The sequence below is a fragment of the Hibiscus syriacus genome, unplaced genomic scaffold, assembly GCF_006381635.1.
Source record: "Hibiscus syriacus cultivar Baekdansim isolate YM2019G1 unplaced genomic scaffold, ASM638163v2 tig00111053_pilon, whole genome shotgun sequence".
Taxonomy (NCBI): Eukaryota; Viridiplantae; Streptophyta; class Magnoliopsida; order Malvales; family Malvaceae; genus Hibiscus; species Hibiscus syriacus.
The window spans coordinates 409,346-425,423 of record NW_024062964.1 but is presented as its reverse complement, the minus strand read 5'-3'; the positions used below and the strand labels follow the sequence as shown (position 1 = coordinate 425,423).

General features: G+C 31.4%; 1 protein-coding gene and 1 non-coding gene across 2 annotated transcripts; both read left to right on the top strand.

The window, feature by feature from the left end:
- Positions 1 to 1,749: 1,749 nt before the first annotated feature.
- On the top strand, positions 1,750 to 3,041 carry LOC120151334 (late embryogenesis abundant protein D-34-like). Its single transcript, XM_039163836.1, has 3 exons — positions 1,750 to 2,058; positions 2,406 to 2,699; positions 2,877 to 3,041. The coding sequence occupies exons 1-3, from the start codon at positions 1,750 to 1,752 to the stop codon at positions 3,039 to 3,041; spliced, it is 768 nt and encodes a 255-aa protein (XP_039019767.1).
- An 11,912-nt stretch (positions 3,042 to 14,953) lies between these two features.
- Positions 14,954 to 15,119, top strand: LOC120151394. The gene has a single exon (XR_005518608.1). It is a non-coding gene; the product is annotated as a U1 spliceosomal RNA (small nuclear RNA).
- Positions 15,120 to 16,078: the final 959 nt, after the last annotated feature.

Genomic DNA, 16,078 nt, shown 5'->3' with positions numbered 1-16,078 from the left:
TATTATTATTATATTTATAAATGTGAGTAAAGTAAAAAATAAATAAGAATTAAGAATGATCATAATCATTATAAAAAAACCATTAGCCTAAGAATATTCTTATCTAAATTGGTGGAATCGTCTAATTCCTAAGAATTTAAAGATAATGAATATTCTTATTATTTTAACCAAAAAAAATTATTATTAAAAAATATTATCCTCTAATAATATTTTTTTCTTTCGTAAACCAAATATAAAAATATAATTTTGTGAACCAAACAGGTAATTTACCTAAAAGAAAATATGATCACAAATTAAATATGAAATTTATCATTTGACCCAAAAGTTCCCTACCCAGCTTCAACGCTCTCTTCACCCATTATTGTACTCAAGGATCCATCAAATCTCGACGTGACGAATTTCATGTATTATAAAAAATATCGTAGATCTTAAATTAAAAGTGTTTGTGTCCTATTTTGTATTTTTTTCAGGCTGTCCTATTAGGTAAAAAAACCATAAATAAAAGGCGGGGTTTGAAATTAACGGGTTGAGTTCGGGTTTTATTGGATCCTATTCGATTTAACACTTCAGTATCAAATCAAAAGTTAATGTAAATCATTTACTACTACATCTTGATTTTTTCTTCTTAGCAAAGTAATTAATTAACAATACTTAATTTTAAATTATTTTACTCATTAAAAAAAATTAAATTTATTTGAAGGAAAAGAATACACAATTAGATGATCAAATATAAAACAGACATCAAAATAATCACAAAAACAGAAAAAGAAAAAGAAACCTACAAAATATTACAAAAACTGTAAACCCAAAATGAAACAAATCTCTTCGAGTTAAAACTACTTACAACCATGCTATTAAAAGAACAAACCTTAATATTCCTTCTTTCGCAAGATGTAAGTGCTTTGATTTCAAAAACTGTGCATTATTATTTTATATAAAATATACAAATAAGATTTTAGAATAAACATAATAAAAAATAAATATTTATTTTAAAAAATTAATGTATTCATCCTCACGTTTTATTGAACCCACCACTACATATATAATTATATTTTTCGTTCAAATTTTGGGTATTATTCAATAGTTTTTATTATAAATTATTAATTTACTGATATATTTAATTTATATAATCTTAATTTAATTAAAAGTAGTTAAAATGTAATTTATTGAATAGAAGTTAATAATTGTATAATTACGTTTTTATCTTTTTTTATTATATAATTTTAAATGAACAACTAAAAATGTATATTTAAATATCAAATTAATATGTACGAACCAAACTATTTCAACGGTTAAATGGATGATTTTTATCAAGTTCGAGCATTAACCAAATTTTTTTTATATTGTCAAATGGATGAAATTCTTTAAAACATATGTTGTAACTTATAATTACCCTAAATTAATAAAAAAAATTAAATCAATATTTAATAATATATATATATATATATATATATCAATTATTTGCAACTCAACTATAATTATTATTGAATAAATTCTTTTAAAAATATTTTTATTAAAACGTAGACTAAGTCATCATCCTTATGCATCTGTAAATAATGAAATGAACTTAAAAACCGTTTTCATCTGTTTCCTAGCCACGTTTCACTGCACCCGAGACAAACGTGTCCAAACGTTGCATGTCCCATGCACGTATAAAATAAAATTTAACGAATTTCTCCCCCATCTCTTTCCTCGATTGAATTTCTCAAGCTCTTGCAAGTGACCGGAACCCATAAAGAGAAAAAAAAAATGAGCCAGCAACAGCCTATGAAGCCTGAAGAAGAAGCGATCAGATACGGAGATGTATTCGATATACAAGGCGAGCTTGCGGAGAAGCTGGTGGCTCCTAAAGACGCCGCCATGATGCAGATAGCGGAGAACGCCTTGCTCGGCGAATCCAAGAAGGACTGTGCCGCCGCCGCCATGGAATCTGCGGCTATGAAGAACGAGAGGGCTGGATTTGTCGGTCCCGACGATGTCAATGTCCACAGTGCTGTTACTATCGAAGAAACTCATCTAGATGGGAAACGTATAATCACAGAATCTATTGATGATAAGGTAATTAAATCATTAACATGTTATAATTAAGAACATAGATACGACTTTGAGGCCTCCACAGTCTACATATTCATTTAAATCTTCCAAATTTTATTTAATTTTTTTGCATGATCTTTGAAGAAATTTTATTTAATTTTAAAAAATTAAATTATAATAAGCAGAGTTGGCGGATGTAAATGGATTTAGGTCTTCAGGATGAGTATAATCATTCATATTCATTTTATTGATGATATTTACACTATAAATTTTCTATATTTAATTTATTAAAAAAATTATTATTAATATATATATATATATATATATATTCACTTTCAACAATATTCATGAATTTATCTCCGATAAAAAAGGTTATCGGACAATATAGCCAGGAAATTCCATTGTCATACTCGGCTTCTGTACCGAGGGGTGGTTCCAGAAGTCTAATCACAATCGGAGAAGCACTTGAAGCAGCCGCTCTTACAGCAGGGAAGAAGGCGGTAGATTGGAGTGATGCAGCTGCAATACAGGCGGCGGAAGTGAGAGCCACCGGCCGGACCAACATAATTCCCGGAGGAGTTGCCGCTGCAGCTCAGTCAGCTGCCACTCGCAATGCCAATACATTTAGACAAGAGGACTGGATCAAGTTGAGTGATATCCTCTCGGTGAGTACTAAAGACAGAAGTACTGCAGTAGTAGTACCAAACTAAATCAGACTATAGATAAATGAGCCGGATCAATCGAGGGGTTTATGGGTCAGCCGTTCCTCTTAAAATTCTAAATTTTTATATGTTTAGAAAATTTTAATCATATTATAAAATTTTGCATCCATCAAATTGCAGAATGCGACGGAAAAGTTGCCATCAGATAAGACAGTAACAAAAGATATCGCAGAAGAGGTGAGGGTTGCAGAGATGAGGTGTGATCCGAGGCTCACGGCGCGTCCGGTGGGTGTGGCGGCTTCTCTGGCAACGGCTGCCAGGCTCAACAACAAGACCACCAATTGAACCATATCGTTCTACCTATCTTATGGCAAATACTATGTAATTTCATTGTATAAAGCTTTTGCCCTCTATGCGTCACTTTATCTTGTAATCTCTTTTATTCGATTATATGAATAAGGCGAAAGCGGATATTTAATTTATCCAACTCTTCTTCATCTTTTAATCTCTAAATTATAATTAACTCATTTCTTCCTCATAAAACCATTCACTTTTTCAGTGGTTTTAGTGAATCTGTGTCAAACTATTATAGCCGTTCATTTTGACTGGTAATCTCTTTTTGCCATGCTCCTTTGGCTTTGAAAGTTGAAACTCTAACTAATGATGGGAATTACCTATTAATCTTTACCAAGCGAGTAATAAATCCACTATGTTAATTGAATCATTGATCGGGTTGATTATTAATCGGGATATAAATTAATAAGCAAAAAGGCACCAGAGGCCCCTAAACTTAAAAAAAAAACTAATGTAGCCCTTGTCCTTTATTTTTTGGATTAATATAGCTCTCCAACTCGAAAAATAACTCAATGTAGCCCTTTGACCAATGTTTTCGGTCATTGACCAAAATCCCGATGTGTGACCTTAGACGTTTCTTGATACTTCTGGGCCTTCTCTGCGATTAAGTAAGTCTTACACAAGCCTAGTAAGCATGCAAACTCACCAAGGTTGGAACCAAGCCCTCAAGGCTTCTAGGATGCAGAAGCTTTAACACCAACATGATTACTCCAAGCCACCAAGGTTGAACTATGGTGTGGAAGTACAAACACAAGTGTGGCTTGTAACATCCAAAAAGTCGGGTCAGTGACTAAAATGCAAATTCTAAAAACTTGGTGCTTAATTTTGAAACAAGTTAAAAGTTTAGGGACTTTATTAGATATTTTTGACATTTGATTTAATTGTAAAGTTTGGAAGTAATAAGGGTATCATGGTCTTTTCTAAGAGAATATTTTTATTTGTCTTTTTAAGGGGATATAAATACGTGGAAAGAAGAGTCTGGAGACTTAGTTTCTTATTCTCCCTCGTTACCGTGAGCTCCATCTTGAAGGTAAGTTTTGGTAAATTGATTATTCATTGAGTTTTAAGCTTGGTTTTAATTCTTGGTGTGCTAAGAAAGATTAATTAGAGATTAAAGTGTGTTGAAACTCCAAAATAGATGAGTTATGAATGATTAAATATGAAGAGTTTTTATGTGAATTATTGAGATAGAAGGAGTTAATATATTTTGAAGTTGAATTTGACTTGTCAATGGTTAAATTAAAAGATATGAAGTGTATCGGTATGATTTAAGTTAAGAATATTGAAGTTAAGAATATATAAGGAGCTAAGTAAGGAAGATTTAAGTTGATTTGGTATGATTTTCGGGTTTTAAACAGCCTATTCTAGGTAGGTGTATCGGTACACTATGAATAAGTATCGATGCACTAAGACCAAATTTTGAAGAACCGTTACATAGTGCATCGATACATTCAGGGGTGCATCGATACACACTGGAAGGCATCGATGCATGGAAATTTCGAACCTAATTTGTGTACTGATACACCCATAGTGCATCGATACCCTCTAAACGAAAAAGTGAATATTGGTCTATTAAATTAGCTTAAGTTATTAGCATCGAATTACAAGGTTTAGGCTTATGATAATTGTTTTGAAAATTATAATTATGTAGATGCTAAGCCTAAGCAAGTTCCTAAACATTTGACAAATAAGATCGATCAAGGGGAAAAGAGATCGGTATTGACTAGTGAGACCAGGTGAGTGCACATTATTTAGTATTGATGTTTAATGGGAAATAAGACTTGCGACAAGTCTATTTCCAATAGCTAAATACATGAATTCATAGATAGAAGTATGTGTTTGTGATAATTTATATGTATGCATGAATATATGTGTTGACATGTTATTATGTATGTTATATAATTTGTATAAGTACATGGTAGTTTGATAAGTTATGTGAAAAAGTGCAAGGGATCTATATGATTTATATAAGAATAGAAAATAAGCTATGAGATAAGGATATAAAGAATGAAATGAACACATGACATAAGTTATAAGCTAAGGAATCATTTGATATAAATATATGTGAATATAAAATAATCAAGTATAAGTTAGATTATATGATATAAGTGATTATACAAGAAATGTTATGAGACTTTATGAGAATAGTATGTAAATTAGGGGATATAAATATAAATGATGATACCAAACTATAAGATAAGTGTTATAGGGAAGAAATATATACTAAAAGGAAACTATGGTAGATGAGTTATGTGAAATTGAACTAAATAAATAGATTAACTTAGTATACAAATAATATTAGATAAGTGATATAAATTATATGTTATGGTATAAATAATTATGTGAATAAATGAAAAAGTGAGACAAGATAAGTATTTGCTTATAGGATAATATGAGATTATATGAATATATAGTATAACTTTTATGAGGAAGACTTAGGTGTTATATGATTTAGGTATGGAAATGATCTATGTGTAAGTAAATTACGTGATTATGTGACTATGTGTGAAATAGAGTAAACTAGGTAATTATAAGGTATGTGAATATAGGTATATAAGATAAGCCACATGACTATGAGTTAGGTGAAATTAAGTGGTGAGAATGATATGACAGAAAGCTATAAGAGAATATGTTTATGAGAAGATATAAGAACAAGTTATAAGCTATGTGATATGTGATATGTGAGTCTTATGAAGATGTTCTACGTGTAAGTGATCTACGTGTATATGTGATTTATATGGAAATGAACTACTTGACTATGTGTGATCTTATAAAAATGTAATAATGAGCTATGTGAAATATCTATGAGACTATTTGTATATGTGAATGTGTGATAACATAAATATTAGTGCCCATGTTATGTGTCATGAGAGTTAGAGGTATAGTTGGCATGCCAAGAGTCGAGGGTCTACACGGTCCTTCGGGACATATATGTATACTTAAGAGTATTTATGAGGTCCTTTGAGACACATACTTGGTCATTGGCATATGTATATGATTCTTAAGGAATTTTTACATGGTCCTTAGGGACATCTTATATGGCACTTCGGTGCATTTCTTCGCGGCACTATGGTGCAATTCTAAGTGGCACTTCGGTGCATTTATACGAGCTGTGGTGACAGCATTAGTGCACAACCTCTATAGACTCACATATCTATAGTTCTCACATATGTACATGGGCTAACAAAGAGATAATAATAAACATACTCATGTGATGTATATGTTTTGTAATATGAATTATATTATATGATGTATATATATATAATGAGGTGGGTATTGATTGGTCAAATGTATGATATGACATGATGTGTATGAGTATTAGGGACAAGACCACAAGATTAAAAAAATGAATGATAATAATATTGATAACAATAAACATGTGAATCATGATAATGATAATAAATTTATATGTATGTAATTGTTATATGAATTATTATGTAATTATGTATGATGTGATATTATAGAGTGTTCATTCATTGTCTTTTAGATACCTCACTAAATCATCAACTTAGCGTGTAAGTGTTTCACACGTAGGTTATGGAAAGCGAGAAGGGAAACGAAGCAGAGCAAGACATGTCAGATTCTCCTTTCCACGGATCAGATCAGAAATGAAATGATTAATATGTATTTTGTTTAATGTATACAGTTGGCATGTAATTAAGATATTTGAATAGTTTACGCTCTGACATGTTTTGTAATTAATTATTTTAATAAATTTGAAATTCTTCATTCTTTTGTAAAAAGTGATTGTTTGAAAAGTCAACGTGACACCTCGGACTCGTATCCGGGTCGAATAAGGGTTGGGGTGTTACATGGCTACTCCTGGCCACCAAGATAGGCAACAACACAAAGAGAATAACGAACACAGAACACTAAAACTAGAATAAATGCCTCAGAGTTTTATTATTCTCTCCCAAGAGAATTGTGGAGTGAATGAAAGAATGAATGATTAAAAATGAGGAGGAGAGACTTAATTCATGGTGTTATAAATTAGGTGAATTACATCATTCATTACTCAACTATTTTTTTCTCTTTTATTTTGGTTGCTAAACTCTAAAAGTTTTCAATTTCAAAAATTTTAGGGACTTCAGGGACTAAGGATGTAGTTAACCCATTTTATTTTAAGGGTAAACTACACAAGTGGTCACTTTTGTTTTAGGGTTAAATTATTAATCATGGGTCTTTTTATAAACCCAAAATAGTACAGGGATAAAATATCAATTTATCCATTTTTTCCATATGTTTTCTTCCCCTGCTGTTTCCATATGTTTTCAGACCGAACTTGATTATCTCGGGCAACTTCACACCCAAATCTAGTTAAATATAGTTTAGTGAATTCCACAATTGAAGGTTGAGGGTGATTATTAATAATCCGATTAAACAAAGACAAAGCATCATCAATATTATTGAAGCTATCATTCCTATTTCGCATTCCAGTTACAGGCAGAGAATTCTTACTCACAGATTCAATATGGATAGAGAGATTCCTTGCAACATTAACAATTGAACGAAGAAATAATTATAATTAATCTTACCCATATCGTGAAATTAAGCAAAATCGGAAAAAGCAAGGACTGGGCTTGAAATGAAACCCAGAAATGGTGACGACAATAACAGAACAACTATGTGAGGCTTAAGCTATGTCTTGTTATACAGGAGGGCCACAGCCACTATCTTGAGCGGTGAGGCTTAAGGTTGCCACAGCCACTACCAAGACCAAGACTTGAAGCTTCAACAGAGGAGCATGGAGGAAAAGTCCAATAAAATATTTGATGGCTTGAAAATTATAGGAGGGAATTTAAGGAAATGGACAGTTCTTAAAAATTATAGGAGGGAAGAAAAAGAACGCGGCGGCCGGGGGGGCTAGATTGTAGGAAGAAGAAGAAGAACGCGACGGCGATGCGGTGGGGGAGGAGAGGATATGACGCGGGTTGTTTTTTTTAATTACTTTTAAAAAAAATAAAAATTCTATAAATGGTTTTGGGGTTGTGATTAAATTGAAAACTTTTTGAATTAAGTGACCAAAATAGAAGAGAATAAAATAATTGAGTGATTAATGGTATAATTTACCCAATTTATAACAGCAAGAATTAACGAAATTTTGGTCAATGACAGAAAACGTTGGTCAAATTGGTCAATGACAGAAAATGTTGGTCAAAGGATCATATTGGATTCCTTTTTCGAGTTGGAGGGTCACATTGATAAAAAAATGATAGGGACCACATTGATTCTTTTTAAAAGTTCAGGGGCCTCTAATGCCTTTTTACCAAATTAATACAATATTAAAATTTTTGTTTGGTAAATAGTAATAAAAGTTATAATTATTTTCTAAATAGTTGTAGGTTAGATTTTATGACATCGCAAGGTTTATGAAAGAAAATGTTTTATGTAAATATTATATTTCATAAAATTTATTTAACAATAATTATAAGGATAACGTATAGTAATGGTCACTGAACTTTTCTAAACATCGGGGACCATATTACAAACGGACTAAATGTTGGGGAATTGTATTGCAAGTTTTAAAAGTTGGGGGACCTAAATGAAAGCTTTAAAAAAGTTCAGTGACCATTACTATACTTTACCGGATCCCCCAATATTTAGTCTATTTGCAATATGGTCCCTCAACATTTAGTACATTTGTAATATGGTCCCCGATGTAACTGTTGGGGGACCATATTGCAAATAGACTAAATGTTGAGGGATTGTATTGCAAGTTTTAAAAGTTTGGGGACCTAAATGAAAGCTTTAGAAAAGTTCAGTGACCATTACTATATTTTACCCTAATTATAAATGAAGTTGTAAAGAAATTAAATATAAATTTTATTTAGGTTTAAGGAGTATTTTTATCTACCGAATAAATTTTTTAATGTTGTCGTTTGATCGATAAAATTTATTGTTGGTTATTAAAATATTGATATGTATATTAATTTGACAATCCAAGATATTGACGTGAATTCACACGCGAATGATAACAATAAAGAGGAACCTAATTAATATTTTAGAAAACTCGAAGACTTTATCAATGTTGTTAAAAAATTTTAAGGATCTACTAACAAATTCAAAAAATTAAATATATTTTAAAATTATTTAAAAGTGTTATAAAAATCAAAAGAATATTAAAAACTATAATGGGAAGCGATTGATATTATAAAATAAATTAAAAATAAATATATTAAAAAATTCAAGTGCCCTCACAAAACGACTTCTTTACCATTTCTCTATAGTTGAAGTTTATCATTTTTTTCTAAAACATATTTTTTTTTATGTATTTAGTCTTGTATTATGGCAACAATAACCTATGAGATTTCTTTCAATAATTTAAAATTTATGAATTTTGTCTACACCAAATTGATTACTATTAATATTATTTTAGATTTCAAATTTTTGTTTAAATCAATTGATATAGCAAGATGGCATAGATTTAATTTTTTTTAATAACTTTGGAGTGAATAACTATTTAGTCGTTTATGATTTTTCATTTTTTTTGTTGAAATATGATTTTTCATTGTTTTATGTTAATATATTAATAAAAAAAAGTTGAGTTTTACTATGAAGAAACTTAAACTAGTGTCATCTTATTATATCAGTAAGATCAAAAGTACCCCTGGAAAAAATATAGAGGGCTCTTCTTCCTATATCCCTCAATGATCATCTCTTTCTGGAACATAAGAGGATTCAATAATCCTCAAAAACAGATCAAGGTTCTGAATAGAGCTAAACTCTTTAATGTTGATGTTCTATGTCTGTAAAAAACTCTGGTTAAGCCTGAAAATTCTGATAAAATCATTCACAATGTTTTAGGTAGCTGGAATATCATTACTAACTATGAATCTGCTGCCAATGGTAGAATCTGGCTTCTCTGGAAAAAAAAGGCATTGACATATCTCCTTGCTACTCCACTGATCAGAGCATTACTGTTAAATGCCTCAATAATAACTCTTTTTTCATTATCACTGCTATATATGGCAGTACTAGTGGTTCCCATAGAAGATCTCTTTGGCAGTATCTTAAATATCTTGACTCCATATATGGATCTCAACCTTGGATTCTGGGAGGTGATTTCAACACCTACCTTCATTACAATGAAAGCTCTGACTCTCATCTTCTTGGCCCTTACTCTACCACTGATATGCTTGACTTTCAAGAAGTAGTTCAAGATCTCTCTCTCCAAGATCATCCTTTCTTTGGCCCCACTTTTTCTTGGAGTAATAAGAAAAAGGATACTTATCTTGCAAGGAAGCTGGATATGGTGTTAATTAATCCTCATTGGACTTCCTCTTTTCAAGGATCTTTTGTCAAATTTCTAGCTCCAGGTCCCTCTGATCACAGTATGGCTATAGTCTGGACTTCCAAAGAGACTCAAATCAATAGACCAAAGCCTTTTAAATTCTTCAATTTCTGGACCAAGCACCCAAATTTTCTTGATGAAGTTTATTCCTCCTGGCATCTTCCTACTTAAGGAAATCCAATGCAGAAACTTTTCCTTAAACCTAAACATTTAAAGCCTTGCTTTAAGAAACTAAACAAGGATAATTATAGTGACATCTCTGCAAGGGTAAGGCAAAAGAGAACTGAGCTAGAGCAGATTCAAATATCTACTTTAAATGGGCTGAACTCTTTAGAAAAAGAATTAAATGTCCAAAAGGAGTTAATTGCTCTTGAGGATAATGAGCTCATGTTCCTTAAACAGAAAAAAAATATGAGATGGATAAAGAAGGTAACAAATGCTCCAAACTCTTTCACACTGTTATTGCCTCTAAATTTAAAAGAGATACCATTAGGGTGCTTATTAAAAATGAGGGTAAAAGACTTGAGTCTTATGATGAAATGGCCAATGAGATCATTGATTATTTCAAGAAGCAATTAGGAACTTCTGACCCTAATGTTCTTCCTACTGATCCTGCTTTCCTGAAAAATCTGCTTCGGTTTTCTATACCTACTAAGACTGTTGCTGAGCTTACTAAAACAGTTTCTGCTGAAGAGATAAAAGAAGCTTTGTTTAGTCAAGGTAACGACAAAGCTCCAGGCCCTGATGGATTCACACCTATGTTCTTCAAAATCTCTTGATCTGTGGTAGGGGAGGACGTTATTACTGCTGTAATCTTCTTATTTCAAGAGGCTAATATTCCCCAAGCTTTCAACTCCACCATTTTAGCCTTGATTCCTAAAATTCAAAACCCCTGCAAAGTTAAAGATTACATACTCATTTCTTGTTGCTCAGTGGTATTTAAAATTATCACAAAAATTCTTGTTAAAAGACTTTCTTTGGTGCTGCCTGATCTTATTACTCTCAATCAAAATGATTTTGTGAAAGGTAGATCTATAATTGATAACACTCTTCTTGCACAAGAATTGGTGAAAGGCTATGGTATGAAAAACATTTCTCCAAGGTCTGCTGTAAAAATTGATTTACAAAAAGCCTTTGATTCTCTCAACTGGGATTTCATTTCTTCTACTCTTTTTGCCATAAGGCTGCCTCCCACCTTCATAGGATGGATTGAAGCTTGTTACAGAGAAGCTAGATATTCCATACCATTTAATGGATCTCTAATAGGATTTTTCAAAGGTCGGAGAGGTATTAGGCAAGGAGATCCTTCATCTCCTATCCTTTTTGTCCTGGCTATGAACATACTCTCTAAAATCCTCAACTTTGCTACTGCCAGAGGTATTTTTGGATATCATCCAAAATGCAAGAAGATAGGTATCACTCATCTCTCTTTTGTTGATGATCTTCTGATATTTTGCAAAGGAAATCTTGAGTCTATTGTTGGTGTTACCAGTGTTCTTAACCACTTCTATACCTTGTCTGGCCTTAACCTTAATGTTAACAAGACAAAATTATTTGTTGTTGAAATTTCTGCTGGAACTCTTGAATCTATCAAAACTGCCACTGGTTTTAAACAAGGTTTTCTGCCAGTTAGATAACTTACTGAGTCAGTTTGTATTCCTCTTCTTGACAACTTCAAAGCTAGACTTCACCATTGGTCTGGAAAATTATTAAGCTATGATGGACGTCTTGAGCTTATAAAAATTGTCCTCTATAGTGTTGTTAATTTTTGGTTTCAGCAGTTCATTCTTCCCCAGAAGGTTATCAATCGTCTTGAGCAGCTTTGCTCTCGTTTCCTTTGGAAAGGATCTGATAAAGCTGCCAAAGGAGCCAGGATCAGCTGGAACAGATTATGTTGCCCCAAATCTGAAGGAGGCCTTGGTTTGAAGGATCTTAATTCATGGAACAAGGCTTGCATGATTCAACTCATTCGAAAACTTCTTGCGAGAGATGGTTCTCTGTGGGTTGCTTGGATTCACTGTTATGTTATTAAAAATAGTGAATTAAATGAAATCAATGTTAGTTCTTCATTTAGCTGGAGCATTAGAAAACTTCTTAAACTCAGAAAAGAGGCCCTTCCAATTATCTCTTCTGGAATCACTAAAACCACATCTATTTGGGAAGAATTAAGGGAGCATAGAGAAAATGTTCCATGATAGAAATTACTCTGGTTTTCTCTTCACATTCCCAAACAAAGTATGATTTCCTGGATGATTATTCTTGACCGTCTTCCTACTCATGATAGACTGTTAAGAATGGGAATCTCAACTGACCAGTTTGTATCCTTTGCAATGAGGAACCAGAATCAAGAAACCACTTATTTTTTTACTGTGCCTTTGTTTCTTCTATCTGGATCTCTATCATGATTTTTACCAACTTGCGAGATACTCACAGGACATGGAATTCAAGAATTGAATGTGCTGCTCAAAAATGGAAGGGAAAATCCTTACTCTCCATTATCCTAAGAATTGCTTGGAACGCTTTTAACTACTTAATCTGGGAGGAAAGAAACTGAAGAATTTTCAAAGGTGGATCTAGAACAACATATCAAATTCTCAAGTCTGTCAAAGAATTTGTTCGTATTCAGCTTAGTGATAAAGACATTAATAGAATTGATCATGTAAATTCTAATCTTTGTAGCCTTTGGGGCTTGACTAACCTATTTTTTTTTTGTTGTAAATAGGAGTTGTTACTCCCTCTTGGGATGATTGTTATTTGTTGAACTTTCTTATTGGATAATAAAATCTTACTTATCCAAAAAAAATTGAGATTCAATATAATTCATTAATATCATCTTGGTACAAACTATACCTCATCATTTTTAAGTTATAGAAATAAACTTCAAACGTTGATATTATTATAGTAAAATTATAGAAATAAACTTCAAACTTGATATTATTATAGTCAAATAATCAAATATTGATTCTAATAAAATACTGCATCATGAGATATGAGCTTTTGCAGACATGAAAGTCCAATAACACTAAGCCTGACAGTTTTATCTCACATGCCATTAAAAAAATCCATACTATGTTCTCGTTTTGAGATAAAATCCAAACCCGACCCAAAATAAAAAATTATTATTATTATTTAATAAAAATAATGATTTAATTAAAAAATAATATATATATATATATATATATGAGTATTATTATAATTATTCTTAAATATATAAGATAAAATTATTTTTTTGGGTCGGATCGGGCATCTTTCACACTAAACCCGAATCCGATCAGACCGAACATCACCTTTAAAAAAATCCGACCCGAACCCAATTTTTTATAAAAAAAATTGACCCAATCGGGTGGGGTCGGAACTCGTCGGATTTGAGTTCAAATTATTAATTCTCAAAAATATCTTAAAGTCCCACTATATTTAGGGAATGGGCATGAGACCCGAACCCGACGGATTCCAATCCGGTCCAACCAGATCGGGTTTTTTTATAAAAAAAATATGATTCGGGTAGGGTCGAGTTTTTAATTGTGATGTTCGGGTCGGGTTCGGGTTTAGGCTGAAAAATACCTGACCCGACCCAGAAAAAAATATAATTTTACCTTATATATTTAGGTATAATTACAATAATACCCCTATATATTATTTTTTCAATTAAGTAAATGTTTTTAATAAATAAAAATAATATTTTTTATTATTTCAGATCGAGTTTTTATGTTATATATCGGGTTGGGTTCGGGTCAGGTGAAATGTTGTTTTGGTCAGGTCAATATCAAGTAGACCAAAAATTCGACCCATGCCCATCCCTAACTGTATTTCGCTTGATTTAATTTATTCATTTTCTAATATTTATTTCCTTCTCTAATAGCTACCTAAATTTATTTTAGTATTATATTCTTTTCAATTTAATACTACAATCATGATAAAACTTATTTAAAATTTATTTTAGATTCAATATAATTTAAGTATGTATTATTATTTGATAGTGCTTGAAGACTATAATATTTTTCTTTTTTAAATAGTCGAAGATAACTATAAGATAATATATGTTTATAATTTTTTTTAACTTATTAATAATGCATATACACCTGCTCGAACATAACTATTTATAATTTCTCATTTTCTTAGACTTATAAAAAAGATTTAAAGAAACAAGTAAACAATAATAAGGATCTTCCAACTAACATAAGTTTAAACTTTTTCATCAGGCGAAAACTCCCGCACTCCCCCAAGAAACTGCTTAAACCATCAGAACAGCAGCACATGGAAAAGAATTCACTGAATCTCACCTTCACTGTATATTGCAGAAATGATAGAGACTGTCAACCAGTCATTACTTTCTTCATCTAAATTTCTAAAAATAACTAAAAGTTTGATGCTGAAACACGTCCATGGAACCCCCTTTTTGGGCATTAATTCCTGGAGAAAATCAACATTCTTTTCAACAACACAGATGATTGAAACTTCGTGCCTTCACATCGGCAAATCGGGAAGTGGATAGTTCAATCTGCAGGCCCCAAAAGAAAGTCAGTTGAATTGGTAGATCCCACATGGAAAGGGTAAAGAAGATGGAGGGGAAGGTGGTGGATTTAAATAAGAGAGGAAGGGGACGAGCACAGGCATACATACCTGGACGGGGTCGATGGGCGTTCAAGAAGGCCCATGGCCTAGGTTGGTGGCCTCCATTGCACATTGGAGGAGGTGCATTAGCCTAACATCTCCCTGTTTGTGGAGAGTGTACGTCATAATTTGTGGGTGTCGGGGGCTCGTGTTCGCGCGGCCCCCTCCAACAACAACTAAACAAACTAATATACTTACCAATATAGACGTCGTCGATGGTTCATAAATAACAATATTGGTTTATAAAGTTTTGTTTTTAATATAAACAGCTTGGTAAGAATATAACTGAGACTGCTTGTTAAGAGTACAAGATATCTGTTTTAAATTAATAATTTTAATTTAATAGATATTTATAAATTATTTAAAAAAATCAATTGTATCTTTATATTAATCTTATAGAACATTTGTATTAATTAATTTCTTTGATCAGACTTTCATTATTAATTTTATTGGCATGATAATTATTAGTGGTGTTACTTATTTTTATTTTTTTTAATATAATTTAGGATGATTATAAGATATTGTTTATTTAGAATGTATTTTGATTATCGACAACGCACCCACAAATATAATTGTTTGAACTCTAGTTGTTTGAACTTGAGAACTTCCCTTTATTTTAAGCGTTTGATCAGTTTTTTAAAATTCAAGATTTTATTTAATGCCGGGTAAAATTTTTTAAAATAATCAAAAATTTTATTAAAATAATCAAAAAAAATTATTAAAAGTATTTATAAATATAAACATTTCAATTTTTTGAATAATTTAAAATATTTAAAAAATAGTTTAGTTTCTGTTTACTTTGTAATAAGAAAAATAGAATGGGTTTCAATTTGAACTATATCCCATTAAAGATGGAGTCAATTTTTTTTAATTAATCTGGGTTAAATACCATATCTCTAACATCTATGGTGTTCAAATTTGTATTTTCAAATATTAACAACAATTCCTTTACTAAGAAGGCCACTTGGTTCGTGCGAGTAAAAAAATTTAAATTACAGTAAGTGGAAGGAGAAAAATGATGTGTTATTTTTTCTGAAATAGTAGCTGATACTAATTTTTTTAAAAAAAAGGAATGTTAATTTTACTTTAGTAATTTTATATAAATTTAAGAATAATGTTTCTTTTT